Consider the following 21597-nt stretch of genomic DNA (forward strand, 5'->3'; position numbering starts at 1 on the left):
AAGCATGAGACTGAGCCAGAAGGCCAAACACTTCTACTAGTAGACAATCTGCACGCACAAGGTGAGGGACAACCTAGACCAATGTTTTGAATACCGTACCGGATGGCGTACCGGTCAAGACACTGGAACGAAATATTTCGGTACCGGTACCGTTTCGTGTACCGTTTCGAGATAGTCGATATATGAATAAATTATATATATAAATATATATAACAATTATATTCTAAAATAATAGTTTATATATGAATAAATTATATATAAATACATACATACATATAAATTATAAATAGTCTAATCTAAATTGGGGGTCAAAAAATAAACTTGTAGTTTGAAAAAACGAAAAAAAAAAAAAAATACAGGCCGAAATATCAGCCGGTACCGGCCGAAATTTAGGCCGGTACAGGCCGAAATTTAGGTCGAAACGGCCGGTACAGTATATATCTAGTACCTGTACCGGCCGGACGGCCGAAACGAAAAATTTCGACCGTACCGGCCGGTACGGTACGAAATTAAAAACATTGACCTAGACCCTTAGGCACTAACGGCTAGACAGTCCTGAAAGGTGGTCGCGTTTGACCAAGGCCACACCACATTTAATGTAAGACAGAGATGGACACGCCACGGCAAGGACCCAGGGTTGTTAGCGGTCGCCACGATCAGGCATGGACGGTCTGTCGCATGGCAGGGAGTTGGCAGAGGACACGACTTGGGTTCCGAGCGGCACCACCACGATCAACTTGTCTAGGGATTGCCCCTTCTAGGTATATATATATATATATCTCCCTCGGGGGGGAAAAAAACACTCTACACACACATTTCGATTGGAAGCTATATAAGATCCCCAACTCAAAACTCAAGCGGACTTAGGCAAAGGAGATATCCCCCACCACCCGAAACCCTCATTTCTTATCTTTGTAGGAACAAATCGACCCAGTACGTGGAGTTTCTTGAGCTGTGAAACATGACAACAACAGTGGCGTCGTCTGTGGGATTTATCCTATAGAAGTGTGTCATTCGCATGCCCGCAACAATGCATTCCCAGACTTCATGAATAGAAGAAGATCAGTTCGAAATGATGAAAACAAGACTCACCAAAATGGTAGACATGGTAAAGGAGCTGATGGAGGAGGTGGGAGCCCTCCGGCAAGAAAATGTCGTGTTACGAAGGACAAATGAAGAACTAGCGAGAGGAGTAGAACCAAGCCACAACGAGCATGTCCAATCACGACGCGCCCCAAAATTGTTATGGCCGAAGAAGAAAGATGCAGGATGCACCTTGCGCTCTCGGACCTCTGGGATAAGTACATAAAAATGGCTAAGCAAATGGGCTCGTCATCCTCTATAGACCAACTGTTCACCAGCACAAATCTACCTTACAACGCGGAAGTCATGGTCGTCCCTCTCCTGACCAAGTTCAAGGTCCCCCAAATGGAAGCGTAGTAGCGTACGATGGGCCTAGGGACCCGCTAGAACACTTTGAGACGTTTAAAGCTCACATGACTCTTCACGAGTTCCCGGGATAGGTTGCGTGCCAAGCCTTCCCACTGACATTAAAGGGGGCGACAAGTGCTTGGTTCGGCTCCCTACCATCGGGTTCTGTTGATAGCTTTGGCGAGCTGACCCGTCTCTTTCTAACACAGTTTATGGAAAATCGAAAGAGGAGACGACCGATCGCCTACCTCCTAATGGTAAAGCAATGTGACAGCAAGAGCCTGGAGTCATACCTCTCCTTATTCAATCGAGAGCGCATGACCATGGTCGACTAGGATAAGAAGTGGTCGGGCTAGAGCATCTCGAGCTTTGCCTACATGGCTACTCAGACACAAGTCCTTTGACTTGTTGAACTTTGTGAACCATAAGTCAAGTCCCTTAACTCACCATAAACAGGTCGAATGAGAGCGTCCTGAGCTCTGCCCACATTGCTACCCAAACACAAGTCTCTTGACTTGTCAAACTTCGTGACACATATCCCAAGATCTACCCAAGCGGCCAGTTGGTCTGCAGTCTGAACCTCCTGCTCAATCGCCTCAGCTCGAGCCCTCTCAAAGCTCGGACCCATCGCCTGGCCCTCCTTGCTCGTGGATAAGAGGACGGACGAACACCCCCAACTGCCACGAAGACCCAAGCACGTCAGGGACAGGTTTGAAGTAGGGGCCTATGTCAAGATCCTCTAATGCTTCACGGCATTAACCTCTGCCAGCTCAAGTGCTAGCTCCATCAACTTCGGCTCCTCGAGCACGACAGGCCCCGAGGAGGGCCCCTCAATCATCATGGGCGCCACTTCGGTCGAGGGGCTGACGTCCGCCTTAGGGGAGCCTGGCTCGTCCATTGGGGGAGACTGCAGCGCCACTTTATTTGAAGCAATATAGGAATCAACGTCTAGCTCTGGGGAGTAGCCAAGAGAAAGGGACGAGATTGACATCTGATCATCACTCAACTCCACGATGAAATGAGAGCTTGGCCCGGCCTCCTCTCGATCGACCGGCCTGGGAATGGTAGGGGAAGAGGGAGCCTCCATCACGACGATCGAGGAAACATGAGGAACGACCTCCTCTTATGAGAGCGATTATTCGAATGAGGTGAACGACTCGACCTCCAACGTAGGCCTGCAGTGTATGGGCCTGATAAAGGCATTGAAGAAGGCCTCCCGAAGGTCGTCGTCCCCTTCCTCCTCAACAACAGCGTGACCTGAGGCCAATGAGACCACAGGCAGCACGAATCGGGGACGTTGTGCCTCATGCGCAGGGGTCTAACTAGGGGTGATTAACGGTCCGGTCGGACCGACCGGACCGACCGTTTCGGTCTGGACCGGACCGGACCGAGACTTAGACAAGTCCGGTCCGGTCCATATTTTAGAGGACCGAAATCATTCGGTCCGGTCCACAGTCCACAGTTTTTTCGGACCGGATCGGACCGAATGAAAAATTAAAAAAAATATATTTTTTATATATATTTTATATATAATAATTGTACAATTAACAATATAAATTTTTAAATATATTATTAATACTTGTTAATATTCTATAAATTAACAATATTTTATATATATCTTCATTTAACCTATCACTATTAACAATATAAAATTTTAAATATACTATTAACACTTGTTAATATTCTATGAATTAATAAATATATAATATCAATTAGTTAATTATATAGTAATTATATAAATTAATAATATAATTTTTATCTAATTTATTATCATTGACCATATAAAATATTTTTTTATTGAGTTTGTTACATAATCCACATTAATAAGTCACTTAATTTAATTTAGTATTTTAAATAAATTTTTTTATTAATTTTTTTTTTAAAAAAGAAAAGGGCGGACCGACTGGACCGGACCGGACGGACCGATAGCTATCGGTCCGGTCCGGTCCCTTTGGGTGTTCGGTCCGGTCCGGTCCGGAAAAATAATGGACCGAAAATTTTCGGTCCATCGCCGGACCGGACCGGACCGAACCGGCCCGTTTGCAGCCCTAGGTCTAACGAGAAGAGGAGGCTAGGACCTCAGAGAAGCCGGACTATCCGTCATCCCCTGAAACAAGATGGGATCTAAAGCCCCTGGCTCCGCTCCCAAATGCCCCACTGAGGTTGTCGCTGCCCGCCCAATGCTGTTTCTCCCCATCGCTAGCCACAAAAGGGCTGGAATGCCATTTCCAACCTCGAGGCGAAAGGGAATCCCCTAAGAAGTCCCGACCCAGCACATATGAATGGTCGGGGGAGGAAAGGAATCTTCAGATGTTGGACTCTATTAACACCACATCAGTTTCGGTGTCGAACGGGTGGGCCACCACCCAGGCTAGCATGATCGCCACCCTGGCCTCCTCCCTTCTGCTTAACCTGATGGACAGGCTCTTGCTATTGGGTACGTACGACCAAATGGCACGGACCGAGAACTCCAGGTGGACTTGCTCCCCCTCAGGATACTCCTATCCCGAGCCTGAGGTGAAAAAGAACCTCCAGGACCAGTCATTAATGTGGGAATGGCGCCTCTCCAGGTTGGCAATGCGCTTCTCAGAGGAACGCACCTGGAAGCTACACAAGCTGAGTACCCTTCGAAAGATCACACAGTTAGCAACCAGAAATCATTAGGCGTTCGGGTGGAGCTGCGCCAGGGCCAACCCCAGGAAGTTGAGAACATCTTGGATGGGCGGCATAACGAGAGACAAAGACTGACCGCGAACATCAGGGAATAGTGCTCCACCTGAGACACCATCCCATCAGAGTCCACCGCGGCAACGTGGTGCCCAAGGACCTCCAGAACCACCGACTCTGGGATGTCGTACGTCCTCCTTAGAGCACGGAGGTCATTGACAGAGACTGACAACTCCCAACTTCGCCTGGGGAAGTACAAATAAAGGGCATCGAAAGATCCTTTAGGAAAAGATCCTTTAGGAGCCATTGAGAGCTAGACTAAAGAAGGAATGAAGAGAGAGTGAGGGAGAAACTAGAAAAGCAGGCTCGAAGGAAAATGTGGGAGGATGAAGAGAAGAAATGGCAAAAAATGAGGAAAATGGGGAGTTTATATAGAGAAGGACACGACGGTTGGCCTTCTGTGGGTAATGAAGTGACCCTGAGCCAGAAATCCAAGGGACACACTGGGCCTCATGAAATGCGCAAAGTGGCATCGTGGAACCCAACCGACTGGAACCCATGAAAGTATGAAAAACAAGCAATGGGAGCGTGGATAACATGGTCCAATACCCACCCAGTGCGTGGGTGGACTTCTCGCTGCCTCAAACCAACGAATAATGAGGGGGTGGGAAGAACCCGAGGCGCCGTCAAGTCATTGATGGCGCAGCCAAATCGTCGCAGCGTGCCAGACGTGCATTAGAGGAAACTGGCCCAAGAAAGGAATGTTTTGAATTCTCACCATATGTGTATGGTGGGAATTTGTGAGATACTGTGAGGGGGTCGTTCCTAGTGTTAGGCCTGACCGAACGAGTCCAACCCACGCAGTATGGGTGGGCCTAAGGACAGCTTGGTAGGACGAAATCGATATGAAAGAATAAGATGGGCTAGGCTAGGCCATGAAGGGAAAGGTCGGCCCAGGAAGCCCACAAAGAAGCTGCGAGGTAGCACGCGCGAGGCATGTGACTAAGCAATGAGGCCTGACACTCCTACTGGCCAACAATCCGCCCGCACGCACAGGGCCAGGGACAACCCAGGCCCTTGGGCACCGACAACTGAAAGGTGGGCACACCTAACCAAGGCCACGTCACATTTAATGAAGAACAGAGACGGACACACCACGACAAAGACCCAGGGTTGTTAGCAGTCGCCACGATCAGGCATGGATGGCCTGTCACAAGGCAGGGAGTTGGCAAAGGACATAGCGTGGGTACGGAGCTAGACCACCATGATCAGCCTGTCAAAGGATCGCCACGATTAGGCATGGACCGCCTGTCACATGGCAAGGAGTTAGCAGAGGAGGTACGGAGCGGCATTACCACGATTAGCCTATCAAGGGATCCGCCCTACCTAGGGGTGTAACCGGTCCGGTCCAGTCCGGTTTTGGATAAAATCTAGGACTGAACCGGTATGTACCGGTTTTGTATTTTTCAAAACCGATTACGCACCAGTTACCCTCCTAAATCTGTACTTCCGGTTTTACCGGTTTCCGGTCCGGTCCGATTTTTTTATTTTTTTAAAATTTAAGTTTCACAATTTGTCATTAAAAATTTGTTTATAAAAAAAAATTTGATTTAAAAAAAATTATTTTATACTTTTATTAATATATTAGACTATATAATAGTATTAATATTAGACTATTAGTATAGTTATAAGTTATATATTAGTATTAGTTATAAACTTTTAGTGATTTAGTATTAACATTTTATGTAATAATTTATAAATTATAATAAGAAATTATTTCATATATGAATATATATAATTATATATTATATATAAAAATTTCACTTAAAAATTTATAATTATACATTATATATAAAACTTATATATATTAATATTTAATATATAAAAAATATTTTGTATAAAACTTATATATAAAAATATTATTTTTTATTTTTTTTTAATCAATCGGTCCAGTCCGGTCTAAAAAATTCCGGAATCGGCCAGTTTTACATTTTGAAAACCGGTTCCGGACCGTACCGGTTCAAAACCGGTAAAACTGGTCCGGTCCAGTCCGGTTTTCCGATTTTCCGGTTTGAGTTTACACCCCTAACCCTACCAAATATAAATATCTCCCCCTCCGGGGCAAAAAGCACTACACATATACTTCGATTGGAAGCTCATACAGATTACAAACTCAGAACTCAAACTGATTTAGGCATTGGAGATATCCCCACCACCTCAAGCCTTCATTTCCTATTTACACAAGATCGGATCAACTCAGTGCGCAAAGTTGCTCGGGCTGTTAAACATGACATCGATAGGGAGAGTGCTATAAATGAGGCTCCCCATAGACAAACCAACTAAAAGCGACATAATGAGTTTGGAATGTCTCAAAGCATAACACAGCATGAATGTACAACGTGGTTGAATTCTGCACCTGCGAATCCCACAACATTGTAGTTTCAGGTTGCATTTTGGCCTTTTGCTGAATATTAAATTAAATCTTCCTCTACAGCTCAATCTTTCATCTTCTTGTTGCCTTTTTGGATTAGGAGTTTTGTTCATTTCAATGGTTACGAACCTTGTAATTTCAGATTTCATTTTGGCCTTTGCTGAATAATTCTCATCCTCAACGTCTTCTATCTGTTGTTTTTGGCTTACGGATTGTGCCGTAGAACCATCATAAATGACTTCGACTGCTTATTTTGGTTATGCGGAGCTTTTAACTTAGATGGCAGGCGCTACATGAGGGCTGCACACCAGATTTTTAGCCTATCACAGAACAGAACAACAAAAGTTTCGTTCCTGTCTTCTTTTATCATAAACAGGTGACGCCTTTTTGAATCATCCTAGAAAAAGTGCTGCATCCTTTACATCCTCGGTAGTTAACTCCAGCTCATTGTACTGCAATATTCATGATCAATCATTATATATGCATCACTTTGCAGAGCAAAGCACAAACACTTCCGCTAGCTTTACTTGCCCTGACCACACCCAGAAAAAGGTCCTCCATTTTCGCGCGCCATGTTACACCATTAAATTACCCTTTACTCATGAAGTTTCATTCCTGATCTTCCTTTTTGTTGCTGTTGTTGTTTTTTCTTGAGATTCCTGTTTCACGACCGCTGTTTGATTAGAACTTTAAAAAAAGTTCCATTTTTGAACGAGTTAGCTCTGTCATGCAGAAGCTGTGTATGTTCTTTAGTTTACCTGCTGGGGAGTATAGATCAGAATTGGATTAGCGTATTGGAGGGGACAAGATGGAGAAAAAGAATGGCTTGGATGGGAAAACAAATATACATGAGGCGGCTGGAGCACTAAAGAGAAGGGTAAAGGCAAAGAAAAGACCCAACATGATTGGTGATGCAGAAAACTTGGAGAAGAAAGGAGGAGGAGGAGATCATCAGAATACCAAAAGTGTTCCATTTCTCAAGCTGTTCTCATTTGCAGATTCTTCAGACATTTTCTTGATGATTGTTGGCACAATAGGCGCCGTTGGGAATGGTCTAGGCCTACCTCTTAGCACAATATTATTCGGCCAACTGATTAATGCTTTGCAGGGCGACAAAGATGTTGTTCGTGTGACTTCCGAGGTAAAACTCCATCCTCCTAAGTTAATTATATATATTTTATCATATATATGATTTCAAGTCTATATAATATATATATATATATATATATCTCATGTCTAATGGTATTATGATCTGATGCTGTCTCTAGCTTCTGTTGAAATTAATATTGGTTTTAATTAAGGATATTATATGTATGTGAGATCCTAATTTGCTGATATGACTGCTTAACTGTTTCAGATATGTGTTAAAACACTCTACCTTGCAGCTGGGATTGGTGCTGCAGGATTCCTCCGTAAGTACTACGTACATCCCATTTTTACCGCCGTGTTTACTAGTATAAATGTGTTTTTTTTTATATGTAATTTTTTTATATTTTTAAATATTCTGTTCAAAAAAATTTATAATATTATTAAAAAATATTTTCTTAATCACTAGCATTATTCATATAAAAAGGCACATGTACCGACTAGCTAGCAGCTATTGCATTGTTTTTTGTTTTTTAAGTATTTTTTATTTTAAAAAAATATTAAAACTAAAAAACGTGATACTACAAAACAAACAAACATAGATATTAAAAAAAACCACAATTCAATACAAATGATAGGTAAACTTCCGTAAAATCAATGCGTGAATTTTAAAAAATTGAGAAATTTCTTAAGTGGAGGTAGTAGTTCCCACGTGACAACAGTATGTTTTGTGTCAGCCAATTGAATACTGACACGCGACGTTGGCATATATGGCAGGTAAAAAAAATCTTCAAAAACAAACTATTTAACCAGCTAGATTTCGAATTGTAAAAAATATGAAATGAAAATTTAGGTATTGATTTAACTCTATAAAAGAAGTTTGGATTCATGATCCATCAAGCATATATGGAGAAATATTGAGAGATTGGGTGGTTGTTGCCAGAGGTGGCTTGCTGGATGGTCACAGGGGCGAGACAGGCTGCACGAATAAGGGGCGTGTATTTGAAGACCATTTTGAGACAAGATGTGGCTTTCTTTGACAAAGAAACAAACACCGGAGAGGTTGTTGGCAGAATGTCCGGTGACACTGTTCTCATACAAGATGCCATGGGTGAGAAGGTAGTAGTGTTACCATTTATTTATTTATTTATTTATGAATTTTATTTTTTACCTCAATTGGGTTTGAGTTTGTCTAAACTACTGGACAAATTTTGACAAATATTAATATAATATAACCAAAAACATTATAGCATATATATATATATATATATATACTACTGATCTGTGTTAAAAGATATATGGAATAAATATATATTTCATATTACTATATATATATATATATATATATAAGGGTATATAATATATATATAAAAGTCAGAAAGAATGCCGTACGTGGTGAATAAAAATTACTTCACGTTCTTAACTGCACGAATTTACAATTTTAAGTTGATTTCATAATATATCAACAAGTAATGTTATATATTGTACTCTTATTTTATTTTGATCATATTAAATAATAGTATGATATCATATTTCTTTATCATTATTAGATAAAAAAATATATGTATTAAATAATCATAAAATAATAATAAATATATCATATCATATTTAATGAGATAAAAGTAAGATTATAGTATGATATATTAAATCTTTTTATATACTTATTAAATATTTAATACCTTAATAAATACTGTAAAGTCTTAGTTTTTCTTTTATTTAAAATTTTAAAATTTTAAAATTTAATGATTTTTTTTGGGCATGACCCCACCCCCTAATTCCGTCGTATAATAATACTCTGGTGTGTCAGTGCTAGTCATGTAGGATGGGTACAATAATACACGGTACGCTCTCTCAGCGCGCACATGATATGTAGGGTACTAGAGCAGTAAATGTTTGATACAGACTATTTTTACTCTCGTGTATTTAAAAAATAATAAATAAATAAAAGTGTTATATCTATAAAGAATAAATCTTCACAACTTCTTAATATTCTATATTATTTTTAATTTTTAAAATTTTTTTCTTTTATCAAATATTTATTATATGAATAATGAATAAAAAATTTTAAAAAAATAAACTAAAAATTTTTTTAAAAAAAATATGAAAATTTTAAAAAAATGTGGAGTGTGGAGTGTGGTGGAGGTTGTGTAGTAAAACTCATCTACAAAAAACATCACACAAAAATAAATTTACAAACTAATATGACTTGATGTGGTACGTTAAATCTATTTTATGATAAAATTAATTTTATAATCTAATATACCACGTTAAATCACGTCAGTTTGTAAGTTTATTTTTATGTGATTTTTTTGTAGTTAAAGTATTTCTTGTAAATAAATATGATACTTACATAAAATAATTATTCTTTAGTTGGACTCTACTTTTTTTTTTTTAAAACGAGCCACTCTTTTTTAAAATGAGTATGTGGCATTTACACCATTCATAAGTATATGTAGCATTACTCTATATTGATTTTATTAATATTAATAAACTCATAGCATTACTAAGGTCTCTTTTGAGATATTTGGGGAATGAGATGAAATAAGTATTTTGTGAATAATAATGCAATGGTTCGTGAGTAATAGTGAAATAGTTTGAATCAAAATGTTTTATTGGGTTTTGGGCAATATTAATAAAAAAAACCTTGAATAAAAATATTATAAAGTTAAAAAATTATTTGAATATAATTTTCGAATATAATTTTTATTTTGAAATTTGAAAGAAGATATACTTAATTTATAGTCTATATTGAAATAAAAGTTTGATGGAAAATTCAATAGGAATATGACAATCGATTACTTTTGTTCGTGGAAAGAACATCAGCTTTAATTAACATAATTAATATTATTTTTTATTTTTTATTATACATTTAAACTTGTAGATGAACAAATATATATTTATGTGAACTTTTGGGTTATCTTTTAATTGTTTTCTTTACGAATTAATTATATAATTTGGCCCCCACGTTACGTATACAAAGAATCCTGGCTTGCCTTTGATGAGGGACAGCATGCAGTCACAGCACAACACCTGCATCTTGCAGAAAACATATTTGATTAGCAAAACGTTGAAATAGTCTGTATAATACTCATCAATATATAAAGTTGTCCACTGGATAAGATTAATGGGCAGGTTGATCATAAAAATAATGCCCATACTTGTGGTATTTATAAGAAGATTTGCCTTAAGTTTTATTCATCTTGTGCATGTAAAATGTAAAAGAGTCTGTTTGCACGTGCAGGTTGGGAAATTTCTGCAGCTGGTATCGACGTTCATCGGGGGCTTTATTGTAGCATTTTTAAAAGGATGGCTTCTGACCCTTTTGTTGTTAGCCTCGGTTCCTCTTATTGTGACATCGGGTGGTCTTATGTTCATCGCTATATCCAAGACGGCATCTCGTGGACAGGATGCTTATGCAAATGCAGCAAATGTGGTTGAACAGACAATCAGCTCAATTAGGACAGTATGTCCCTAACTTGAACTACTATACATATATATATATATATATATATATGCATGCATTGCCTGGTGAAGTTTATATATACTTATAAATTTTATCCTTCAGTGTAGAATGTTTTTGATATTGCAGTTATTTTCTGGAAAATATGTTGATTTCCACCATTTTTGTTCATCTAGGTGGCATCGTTTACTGGGGAAAAGCAAGCTGTAACTAACTACAAAAAGTTCCTAGTAACGGCTTACAAATCTGGTGTTCAAGAAGGCCTGGTATCTGGATTAGGTTTTGCCCTGGTTACGTTTGTCATTTATTGTTGCTATGCTATGGCCGTATGGTTTGGAGCAAAGATGGTACTGCATAAAGGATACACTGGGGGTGATGTGCTGAATGTGATGATGTCTTTGTTGACTGGATCTGTGTAAGCTGCAGTTTGAATGTTCTTTAGCTCTGTGTACAGATTTATTTAATTACAACTTATTTTGTTAATTTTTTCTTTTATTCATTTCTTTCCTTTTGGTACCGTGTGGATGATTCAGATCCCTAGGCCAAGCATCACCCTGCATAAGTGCCTTTGTTGCCGGTAAAGCTGCGGCATATAAGATGTTTGAGACTATTGAGAGGAAACCAAAGATAGATGCTTATAACGCAAAGGGGAAAATTTTGGATGATATTCGTGGAGATATAGAGTTGAGAGATGTTTTTTTCAGTTATCCAACCAGACCAAATCTGCAAATATTCAGTGGTTTCTCTTTTTCTATCCAGAGTGGCACAACTGCAGCTTTGGTTGGACAAAGTGGAAGTGGGAAGTCAACAGTTATCAGTCTAATAGAGAGATTCTACGACCCACAAGCTGGTAAAGTTCTTATAGATGGAATTAACCTCAAACACCTCCAACTCAATTGGATTAGGGGGAAAATTGGTCTTGTTAGCCAAGAACCTGTGTTGTTCGCATGTAGCATAAGGGATAATATTGCATATGGAAAGGATGGTGCCACAACTGAAGAGATAAGAGTTGCTGCTGAACTTGCAAATGCTGCTAAATTTATCGATGGACTGCCTCAGGTTTAAAGTTTTAGCCTGATCTGTAGAAATTAATTAATAAATATGTTCTCCTAATTGTCATCACTATAGATCAAATATACTCTCTAACTTGGAATTCTTGCATACAGGGACTAGAAACCACAGTTGGTGCTCACGGAACGCAGCTCTCTGGTGGTCAAAAGCAGAGAATTGCCATTGCAAGAGCAATTTTGAAGAACCCTCGAATTTTGCTTCTAGACGAAGCTACAAGTGCACTAGATGTGGAATCTGAGAGGATTGTGCAGGAGGCACTGGATAGGATCATGGTCAACCGAACTACTGTCATTGTTGCCCATCGTTTAAGCACAGTGAGGAATGCTGACATGATTGCAGTCATTCACAGAGGAAAGATCGTTGAAAGAGGTATATTTGGGTACAATTTAAAAAAGAGAAGAATGAATATTACAGTTATAAAGTATTTCACAAAAATAATCTTACAAACTGACGTAGTTTGATGTGGTTATCAGATTGTGGGTTACTTTTATGTAATTTTTTGTTGGCTAAAGTATTTCTCAAAAGAAAAGAAAAGAAATTACCTTCTAGGACTGTTATGCATTACATTTTGCCATATGTCAATTTCTCAGGCTCACACTCAGAACTAATCAAGGATCTTGATGGAGCGTACTCTCAGCTTATACGCTTGCAAGAAGTAAACAAGGAGTCTGGAGAAGATCATGTAGATGATAAAAGCATATATGAAAGTCCTGTTGAATCGTTTGGACGGCCAATTACTCCTGGACAGTGTAAAAGAATTTCATTCCAAAAATCCATAAGTTGGGAATCATCTACCAGTGGTAGTAGCCACCATTCATTCTCAGTCACAGAATATACTTCCACCCCAGAAGTCCCGATCCGTGAGAAAGTGCCAGCAGAATCAGAAGAAAAATTTCCATTGGTTTCAATCTGGCGACTTGCATACCTCAACAAGCCAGAGATTCCAATTATTCTTCTTGGGGTTATAGCTGCTATCATCAGTGGCATATTACTTCCTATTCTTGGCATCCTGCTTACCAAGGTAATACACTCATTCTACGAAAAACCTACTGATCTGATGATACAGGATACATCGTTTTGGTCGAAAATGTTTGTGATCCTTGGTGTGGTATCATTTCTGGCAATTCCAGCACGAGCTTACTTCCTTTCTGTGGCCGGATGTAAGTTGATAGAACGTATTAGATTGATGTGTTTTGAAAAATTGGTTCGCATGGAGGTTGGTTGGTTTGATGAGCAGGAGCACTCAAGTGGTTCCCTGGGAGCTAAGCTCTCAGCAGATGCTGCAGCAACGCGTTCGCTTGTTGGAGATGCACTTGGTCAGATACTTCAGGTTATTGCTTCAGTAGTTGCGGGCTTGATCATTGCATTTGTTACAAGTTGGCCGTTGGCATTTATTGTCCTTTCTTTGATCCCCCTGATCGGAATCAATGAATATCTTCAAGTCCGGTCCATGAAAGGATTCAGTGCAGATTCAAAGGTCTGCTCTAAAGCTAACCTAACTTTTTTTTTGGAAAATTAAGTAATCAACTTTATTTTTTCAAAATTTACACCTCAAGTTATCTAAACTGTCAGATTGAAACATGTTATACAGTTTCATGATAGATATGTTTTTGTTTTAGTGACTACAGCCTACATCTTCCTATACATTATGAAAAATCCAGTGAAGAACAACCTGTTCAATTGAGAGTGTTTACTCTAAAATCCAAGCAGTCATTTTAAACATAGCTAATTAATTTTTCATCATTTTTATTTCGTTATTGAAAGTTGATTCCTGAATATGTAAATTTATATGGTTGAAGATGATATATGAGGAAGCAAGCCAAGTTGCCAACGATGCAGTTGGGAGCATAAGAACAGTCGCTTCTTTCTGTGCCGAAGACAAGGTGATGCATCTATACAGTAGGAAATGTGAAGGGCCAAGAAAGGAAGGAATAAGACAAGGCTTGATCACTGGAATAGGATTTGGGACATCTTTTGTCTTGCTGTTTCTTGTCTACGCTACCAGTTTCTATGCAGGAGCTCGATTCATTGAGGCTGAGAAAGCAACATTCTCAGATGTTTTCCTAGTAAGTTTTCCTTCTATATTTAACAAGCTTTTCAAAGCTTCTTATAAATAGCAGGAGAAATCTCAAAATGGATGCTTGGTTTGCAGGTTTTCTTTGCTTTGACTTTTGCAGCTACGGGAGTTTCTCAAACAAGCTCCATGGGTCCAGATACCAGCAAGGCCAAGGATGCTGCTACTTCCATATTTGCAATACTAGACCAACAGTCAAAGATAGATCCAATAGATGAGTCTGGAATGACTTTGGATGATCTGAAGGGAGACATTGAACTTCGCAATGTAAGCTTTAAATATCCATGCAGGCCAGATGTCCAGATTTTACGAGACCTCAGCTTGGCTATTCATTCTAGTAAGGTACATATGAAACTCTATTTTGGTATTTCAAGAAGCTACCACAAGAGAAGCACAGAAGTTATGCTTGCCTACCATTCTAGTTACAACTAATGATCAAAATTATACTGGAATGATTTTTTTTTTTCCCCTTCTCAGACAGTTGCCTTAGTTGGAGAAAGTGGGAGTGGGAAATCTACAGTCATCTCCATGTTACAAAGATTTTATGATCCTGATTCTGGTTATATCACTCTTGATGGAATTGAAATTCAGAAGTTTCAAGTGAAATGGTTGAGGCAGCAGATGGGTCTTGTGAGTCAAGAACCAGTTTTGTTCAATGACACTATCCGTGCCAACATTGCATACGGAAAAGAAGGAAATGCAATTGAGTCAGAAATTATAGCAGTAGCAGAGTTGGCAAATGCTCACAGCTTCATCAGTGCCTTACCACAGGTACCAAAACAAGCAATGCATTTTTTAAAATTCCTCAGCTCATTATCATATCCTAATAAAACTCAGCTAAATTCAGGTGTAAAACTATCCTTGCTTAATTATTAGCTTTGTTTTCCTTCTTGCAATGCAAAATATGCAGGGTTATGACACCATAGTAGGAGAACGTGGAGTCCAATTGTCTGGAGGGCAGAAACAACGCGTAGCCATTGCACGTGCTATGATCAAAAGTCCAAAGATATTGCTACTAGATGAGGCTACCAGTGCACTGGATGCTGAATCCGAAAGAGTAGTTCAAGATTCATTGGATAGAGTCATGGTTAACCGGACTACAATCGTGGTGGCTCATCGACTATCTACGATCAAGAATGCAGATGTAATCGCAGTTGTTAAAGACGGAGCTATAGTAGAGGAAGGAGAGCATGAGACTTTGATTAAAATGGAGGATGGCTTCTACACCTCCTTGGTTACACTCCACACAAGTACTAGCTAGTAGTACTGCCTCATAAGTTATTTTTTTTCTTTCCTTTTTTTTCTTTTTTTGTTTTGACAGCAGACAGCTCATACGAAGAAAGAAAAATTATATTCATCATTCCTACAATATACTATACACTATAGTTTTTTTTTATTTTTTTTCTCTTACTAAATATGTGGTATTTCGTATGAGTAGCAAAACTCTATACGAAATAGACAGGAATTAGAAACATAAATTCCTACTGTTCTTTTTCATTTTTAATTTTCTAATTTTAATTTGTAGTATTTTAGGTCTTTCTTCATAAATAAATTGTTGTAACATGTAACATGAGTAACACGTTGATGAATTAGGAGTCAAGAATGATCGGATTTTTGCATTTGATTCGACCCTCTCATTTGAACAAGAAATATTAACATTTCCTTTAATCCAAGACAAAAAAAAAAAAAAAAAAAAGAATTGGTTGATTTTTGTTGAAGAAATTTGAGCAGATACAGTAATCTGAAAAAATAAATGAGAGTTTGAGGTGTGTAGAATACTATTTTTAATGTGATAATTACCCTCACTCAAAAGAATTTTCTACCAGATTACAAACAGTTCACCTCCAGGATACAACAAACTCACTAACTGCAGATAGAAATTCTGAAAATTTTCCTTAAAAGTTTCTCTACAAAATTGTGTAAGTGACTAAGAAATTGGAGAGAATAGAATGTTTAAATTTGTGAGTCTCATCCTCTATTTATAAAGAATGAAGTGATACCTTGTGAAAGATAACAACTTTTAACTTGTGACATTTTAATTGGCAGTTACTAGTTTAAATGACATGATGTTTTCATAAGGGCGGGCAGCAGGGCCTCACTCCTCGCTGCCCCGCCCACGCCCAGGTGGGGCGGAGAACCACGCAGCAGATGTGGAGTGTTGGTGGCCCCGCCCGCATCTAAGGCCCTCAACGGAGGCGGGGAATGCTCCAGGTTTCACCCGCCCCACACCCCATATATATAATTATATATATATATTAAAAAAAATTCTCATAGGCAAAACGACGTCGTTTTATGTATAAAAAATTTTTTTTTAAACAACCTAGACCAAATAACGTTGTTTTGTCATTATAAAGACAAAACGACGCCGTTTGGTCTGGGGTGTTAAATCCCCTCCCCCCTCCCCATCTCGAATCATTATCTCTCTCAATTCTCCCTCCGTCGCTCTCTGACACTGTGTCTAGCATCCGCTTAGCTCTATCGCTTTCTGTGTCCTTCACAGTCGCCGTCGCAGTTGTCTGCATTATCGTCGCCAAAAATAAGCCCTAAATCCGAACCTTTTAGTATTTTATGTTTTTTTTTTTTTTTAGTTATGGAGATTGGAGGAATGTTGGGATTCAATGGAAATGGAGGATCGAATTTGTGAACTATGTGCTGTAGAGAATCGAGATTTGATTGTGCATGTATTTGATGTTGTAATTTTGTATGTATTTTGATTTTAATCCAGACCCTAAATTAGTTTAGGATTTCAATCTGAAATCCTAAATTAATTTAGGAATTTCAATGAAAATATTGTAAGGATAACATTAAACATTATAAAATTCACATAATGTCTCTTTCTCTAAAATTAAATCATCCAATTTGATAACTAGATAGGACACTTTTGGCCTAATTATTATTCTGAACAACATTTACTCACAGTCCACACACACGAAGTGAAAATCCATATATATATATATATATACACACACACGAAAATGGAACCTATCTAACCTCATTCATCTAAATAATATAAAAATAATGTTTGATTTTTTAACTTTTATATGTTATCTGTCCCTTATTTATTAGAGTATCTGAGCACATTCTTGAAGGTGGCATACATTTTTTTAAAGAAGTTTTTTTATCACTTCACAATAAATACAACCATAAACCACTGCCTACAGTTTGCGGAGCACCTAACAAGTCTTTGACCCCCATTTTAAAACAGTTGATAATTTACTATTGTTCTGTTCTGGTGACTGGTCCTGCTGACGAGAAACATATCTTACTAAGATAAACTATGAAGACAGTTTAAAAAATCTATAAGATCATTTAGCTCAGATGATACTTTAGAGAAATAACCTTAATCCATCCAAGGTTAAAATCAAATATTAAGAAGATACTTATTATCTCAATTATTTCTAAATTTATTTATTTCAACATCTTGGAGGGTATTTTTTTTTTTTTTTTTTTTTTAAGTACCCCTCAAATGATTTACAGCAAAATAATTAGCGTTAGATTAAGAGTATCTCTTGAGAGAGACCCAACCACACTTGACAAAACCTAAATAAGCCATGGACTTGATTGACACTGGAATTTGCAAATTCGAAAGTTAAAACCTAACACACCAACTGCCAAAACAATTTGCAAAGCAACCAAAGGTAAAGAAAAAGAAGAAAAAGTCTTATCTATGAATTACCAAACATTAGTAAGAATTTTAGGTCCAAGTGTCCCAATATTTGAGTCATTTTCTTGTCATTCATGCATCCTAGTACGTACACGCAGGTATGGTAATGCTAAAAGCTAAAAACTTTTGACTTTTGTTATCAAACTTTGTTTGAAGATTAAGGTTGCTGGGATATCTGATAATTATATAAGAGAGATAAGAGAATAATATAAATGATATGTGATGTTTAATTATGAATACTAAATATTAATTATATATGTCGGTTGATTATTTCTTACTCCTCAGGATCTCACCGTATTTACCCTAAGATAGACTCGTTGATATCAATCATGGGTTCTATTATATATGTGTAATATGATTGGACCCGCATCCTTTTAATTATAACCTCAATAACTATGGTTTTTATTTATTTATTGGACATATGATTGTGCATTGTTTAAATGAAGTAGCATTAGATTATTAATTAGTACAATAGGCAGCACTTAGTATCTGCCCATTAATTAAATGAAGTAGTATTAGATCACTATTAACTAAGTTAGCACTTGTCTATACCAAAATTTGATAAAAGACTCTTTAAAAATTAAAACATCAATTCAGATTTCTTTTTTCTTCTTTTTATTAATCAGCTATAACGCATATATTTGTTTCTGATTTTTGTGTGCAAATAAACAAGTTGAAGATAATGGCCCTTGAAAATAGTTGTAAAAAAAGTTGCAACAGTACTAAAAACAATGCATATATATACACAATGATGATCAAAAAACTATTCCAATCGAAGAAAGATTTCTTTAAGAAGTAGTAGCATGCAACTTGTTTTTAGACCATTAATCTAATTAGTTCACTATATTGTTGATGTTAGTGGCATGTTTTGATTGTTGATCTCTATATGTTGATTGTTGATATTAGTGGCATATTTTTATTTTAATTTCATATTTGTTGCTTGTTTTGAATAATGTCTTCCTCTACTTTTTCAGATTTTAGTGATAGTTGTCATACCCTACCGGGCCTACCCAACACCTAACCCTACACCCAGCACTAACCCTATGGATCCTAGTCCTAACCCCACGAAACCTTTCTCTGCCCCAAGTCTAGCCCCATAAAGCAAGAAACATGTTTCCATAGTTTGGTATCACTTTACCAAACTAGAGGGTGGTGAACCCCCAAGCAAAGTGTGACCACTGTGGTTTGGGACTTGTGCACGATGCCTCATAGACTAAGCTTATTAGGGGCATGGTTAGAGACACTCTCGGTAGATTATTTAATGAGCTTATTGTGATCATAAGTGGTAGCACACCTACACCTAGAGATGAGCATCGGGCGGTCCGGACCTGAAAAATCGACCGGACCAGGGTTGGTCCCAGTCGATCTCGGTCCGAATTTTATAGGACCGAGTTCATTCGGTTCGGTCCACGATCCAGGGGTTTTGTGGACCGGACCAGACCGAATGTAAATAAAATATATATTTTTTATAATTTATATATATAATTAATTATATAATTTTCATCTAACCTAATTCTATCACTAACTAATATATAATTATACTATATTATAATTATAAATTAAGTATAGACTATAGTTATACAGTTATACTTATACTAATATTACTAATATATAGCTATATTATATCACTAATAGTCTAATACTTTATACTACTACTATTATATAGTTATACTAATCATGATTCATAATAACTAATCACTATAAGTCTATAACTATATATATTTACTATTTAGTATCAATGTATTAATATATTCTTTAATGTATTACTAATACTATTAAGTATTAAGAGTTATAGTATAAATTATAATATATGTATAATTTATAAATTTATAATAGTATGTATAATTAAATATTTTATGCTTATTTATAATAATATGTTAAGTATGTATTTTTCTCAATTATGGATGTAATATGTATGGATAATTAAATTATTTATGCTTATTGCTTCATATACAAAATGTTAAAAGTTGTATATGGCTCAAATTCAATGGCTCATTATGCATTAACATACTTTAAGTTAGTAATAAAGTCAATATAATTATAACTAAACTAAATCACTATAGTCTATAACTATAATTATAAATTATAACTAAATCACTATAAGTCTATTAAGTCTACTATCTATATATAGTATTAAATTATTAATATCACTATGAGTCTATGATACTATGACCATATATTATTATATAGTATTAATATCACTATTAAATTATTAATTTAGTATATAGTAATAATAGTATTAGTAATAATTTATATCAATGTATTATCATATAATATGTAGTATTAGTATCACTATATCATTATAATATATATATGTATACACACTATAAATCTATATGTAGTAGTAACAGTAACACTATAGTCTATAATAATATAATATATAGTATTAGTATATATTAATATATCATAAGAGTTATAGAATTATAGCATAATGTATGTATAATAGTATAGTATTAATATCACTATAAGTTATAACTATATATACCTAATAGGTTTATAGGCTAATACAATGATTTATTAATATCACTATAAGTTATAACTATATATACCTAATAGGCTTATAGGCTAATACAATGATTTATTAATCATATTACAAATTTGTTGTTTTCTTTTATCATTGTATTTTCAAGACCAAGTTTTTTTTTAGTATTTTTAACTAAAAAATGTACAAAATTTGAAGTGGGTCGAAAATAATTGAAATTTGGCAAGAAAAAACTAGATTTAGATGGGCTGAATAGCCCATTTGGGGCATGTCCAGACCAAATGGACCAACCCTGGACCGGACCGGACCGAAATGGACCCGGTCCTATATATACTTGGTCCTGTCCGAGGTGAAAAATCTCTGGACCGAATAGGTCCGATCTGATCCATAAAACCGCCTAAGACCAGACCGAATCGGACCGATATCACCCCTACCTACATCTACACCTACACCTACCCTAGAGCCTCCTCCAGAAGTTAGGGCGGGGAAAAAGCTTAGGTTGATGTGGGCCTAAAGCCCCCCACAGAACCCCCAACTAGTCCGTCAATCTACAGAGGCGAAGTCGGAGGTAGACTGATATTTGGCAGGGAATCTTCTCCCATATACAGAATGATTTGATATATTAGCTTGGTGGAAAACCAATGCTGTGAACTATCCCGTTCTTGGAGAGATAACCCACAGTATTTTGGTCATCCCTATTAGCACCATAGCCTTAGAGTCGGCCTTTAATACCAGAGGGCGCATATTGGATCCATTCCGGAATTCTTTGTCTCCTACCACTGTGGAGACATTAATTTGCATGCAAAATTGGATCAAAGAGACTCAAATTCATATTCCGGATATTCTTGACTTTGAGGCCAACGAGGAGGAGGGTGGTGATCAGCCTAGATATGGTAATCGTTGAATTCATTTTATTATTTAATTTATATTCATTTTATCGATATTAATTTCAAATTTAATTGTTATAACCATGCATGATATGACTTCTACCTTCGCTACAGTATAATTTCATCATATTGGACCCCGACCACCATTGTCATTTGCTATAGGTTTGTATAATTTGTATTGTCTCTTAATTTTTTTTCATATTTATATAATTTTTGGTATCTAATTATTTTTATAATCTTAATGTCATATGCACACCTCAAGTCTCAAATTTCAATCATAATTCCAAGCCGAAATTCAAATGATATATTCTCAATGTCGCATCTTGATCCCCATCTCATCTTGG

At 37.0% G+C, this 21597-nt stretch overlaps 1 protein-coding gene across 5 annotated transcripts in view; it reads left to right on the forward strand.

Moving 5' to 3' along the window:
* LOC108983709 (ABC transporter B family member 21-like) overlaps positions 1-15566 on the forward strand; it is a 30656-nt gene extending 15090 nt beyond the window's left edge. The window contains exons 1-14 of one of the 5 annotated variants that reach the window (XM_035695723.1): positions 6257-6543; positions 6672-6905; positions 7263-7670; positions 7887-7941; positions 8559-8734; positions 10857-11078; positions 11252-11490; positions 11609-12134; positions 12242-12515; positions 12737-13623; positions 13946-14212; positions 14299-14562; positions 14698-14991; positions 15131-15566. In XM_035695723.1, coding sequence (XP_035551616.1) covers positions 7338-7670; positions 7887-7941; positions 8559-8734; positions 10857-11078; positions 11252-11490; positions 11609-12134; positions 12242-12515; positions 12737-13623; positions 13946-14212; positions 14299-14562; positions 14698-14991; positions 15131-15481 — 3888 coding nt within the window. In that variant the 5' untranslated portion in view covers positions 6257-6543; positions 6672-6905; positions 7263-7337 and the 3' untranslated portion in view covers positions 15482-15566. Of the gene's footprint in view, positions 6906-7262; positions 7671-7886; positions 7942-8558; positions 8735-10856; positions 11079-11251; positions 11491-11608; positions 12135-12241; positions 12516-12736; positions 13624-13945; positions 14213-14298; positions 14563-14697; positions 14992-15130 lie in introns of those variants that run through there. The other 4 variants (XM_018955432.2, XM_018955434.2, XM_035695722.1 and 1 more) reach the window with 4 other exon arrangements.
* Positions 15567-21597: the final 6031 nt, after the last annotated feature.

The sequence above is a fragment of the Juglans regia genome, chromosome 11 (genome assembly GCF_001411555.2).
Source record: "Juglans regia cultivar Chandler chromosome 11, Walnut 2.0, whole genome shotgun sequence".
In the NCBI taxonomy this organism is placed as follows: Eukaryota; Viridiplantae; Streptophyta; class Magnoliopsida; order Fagales; family Juglandaceae; genus Juglans; species Juglans regia.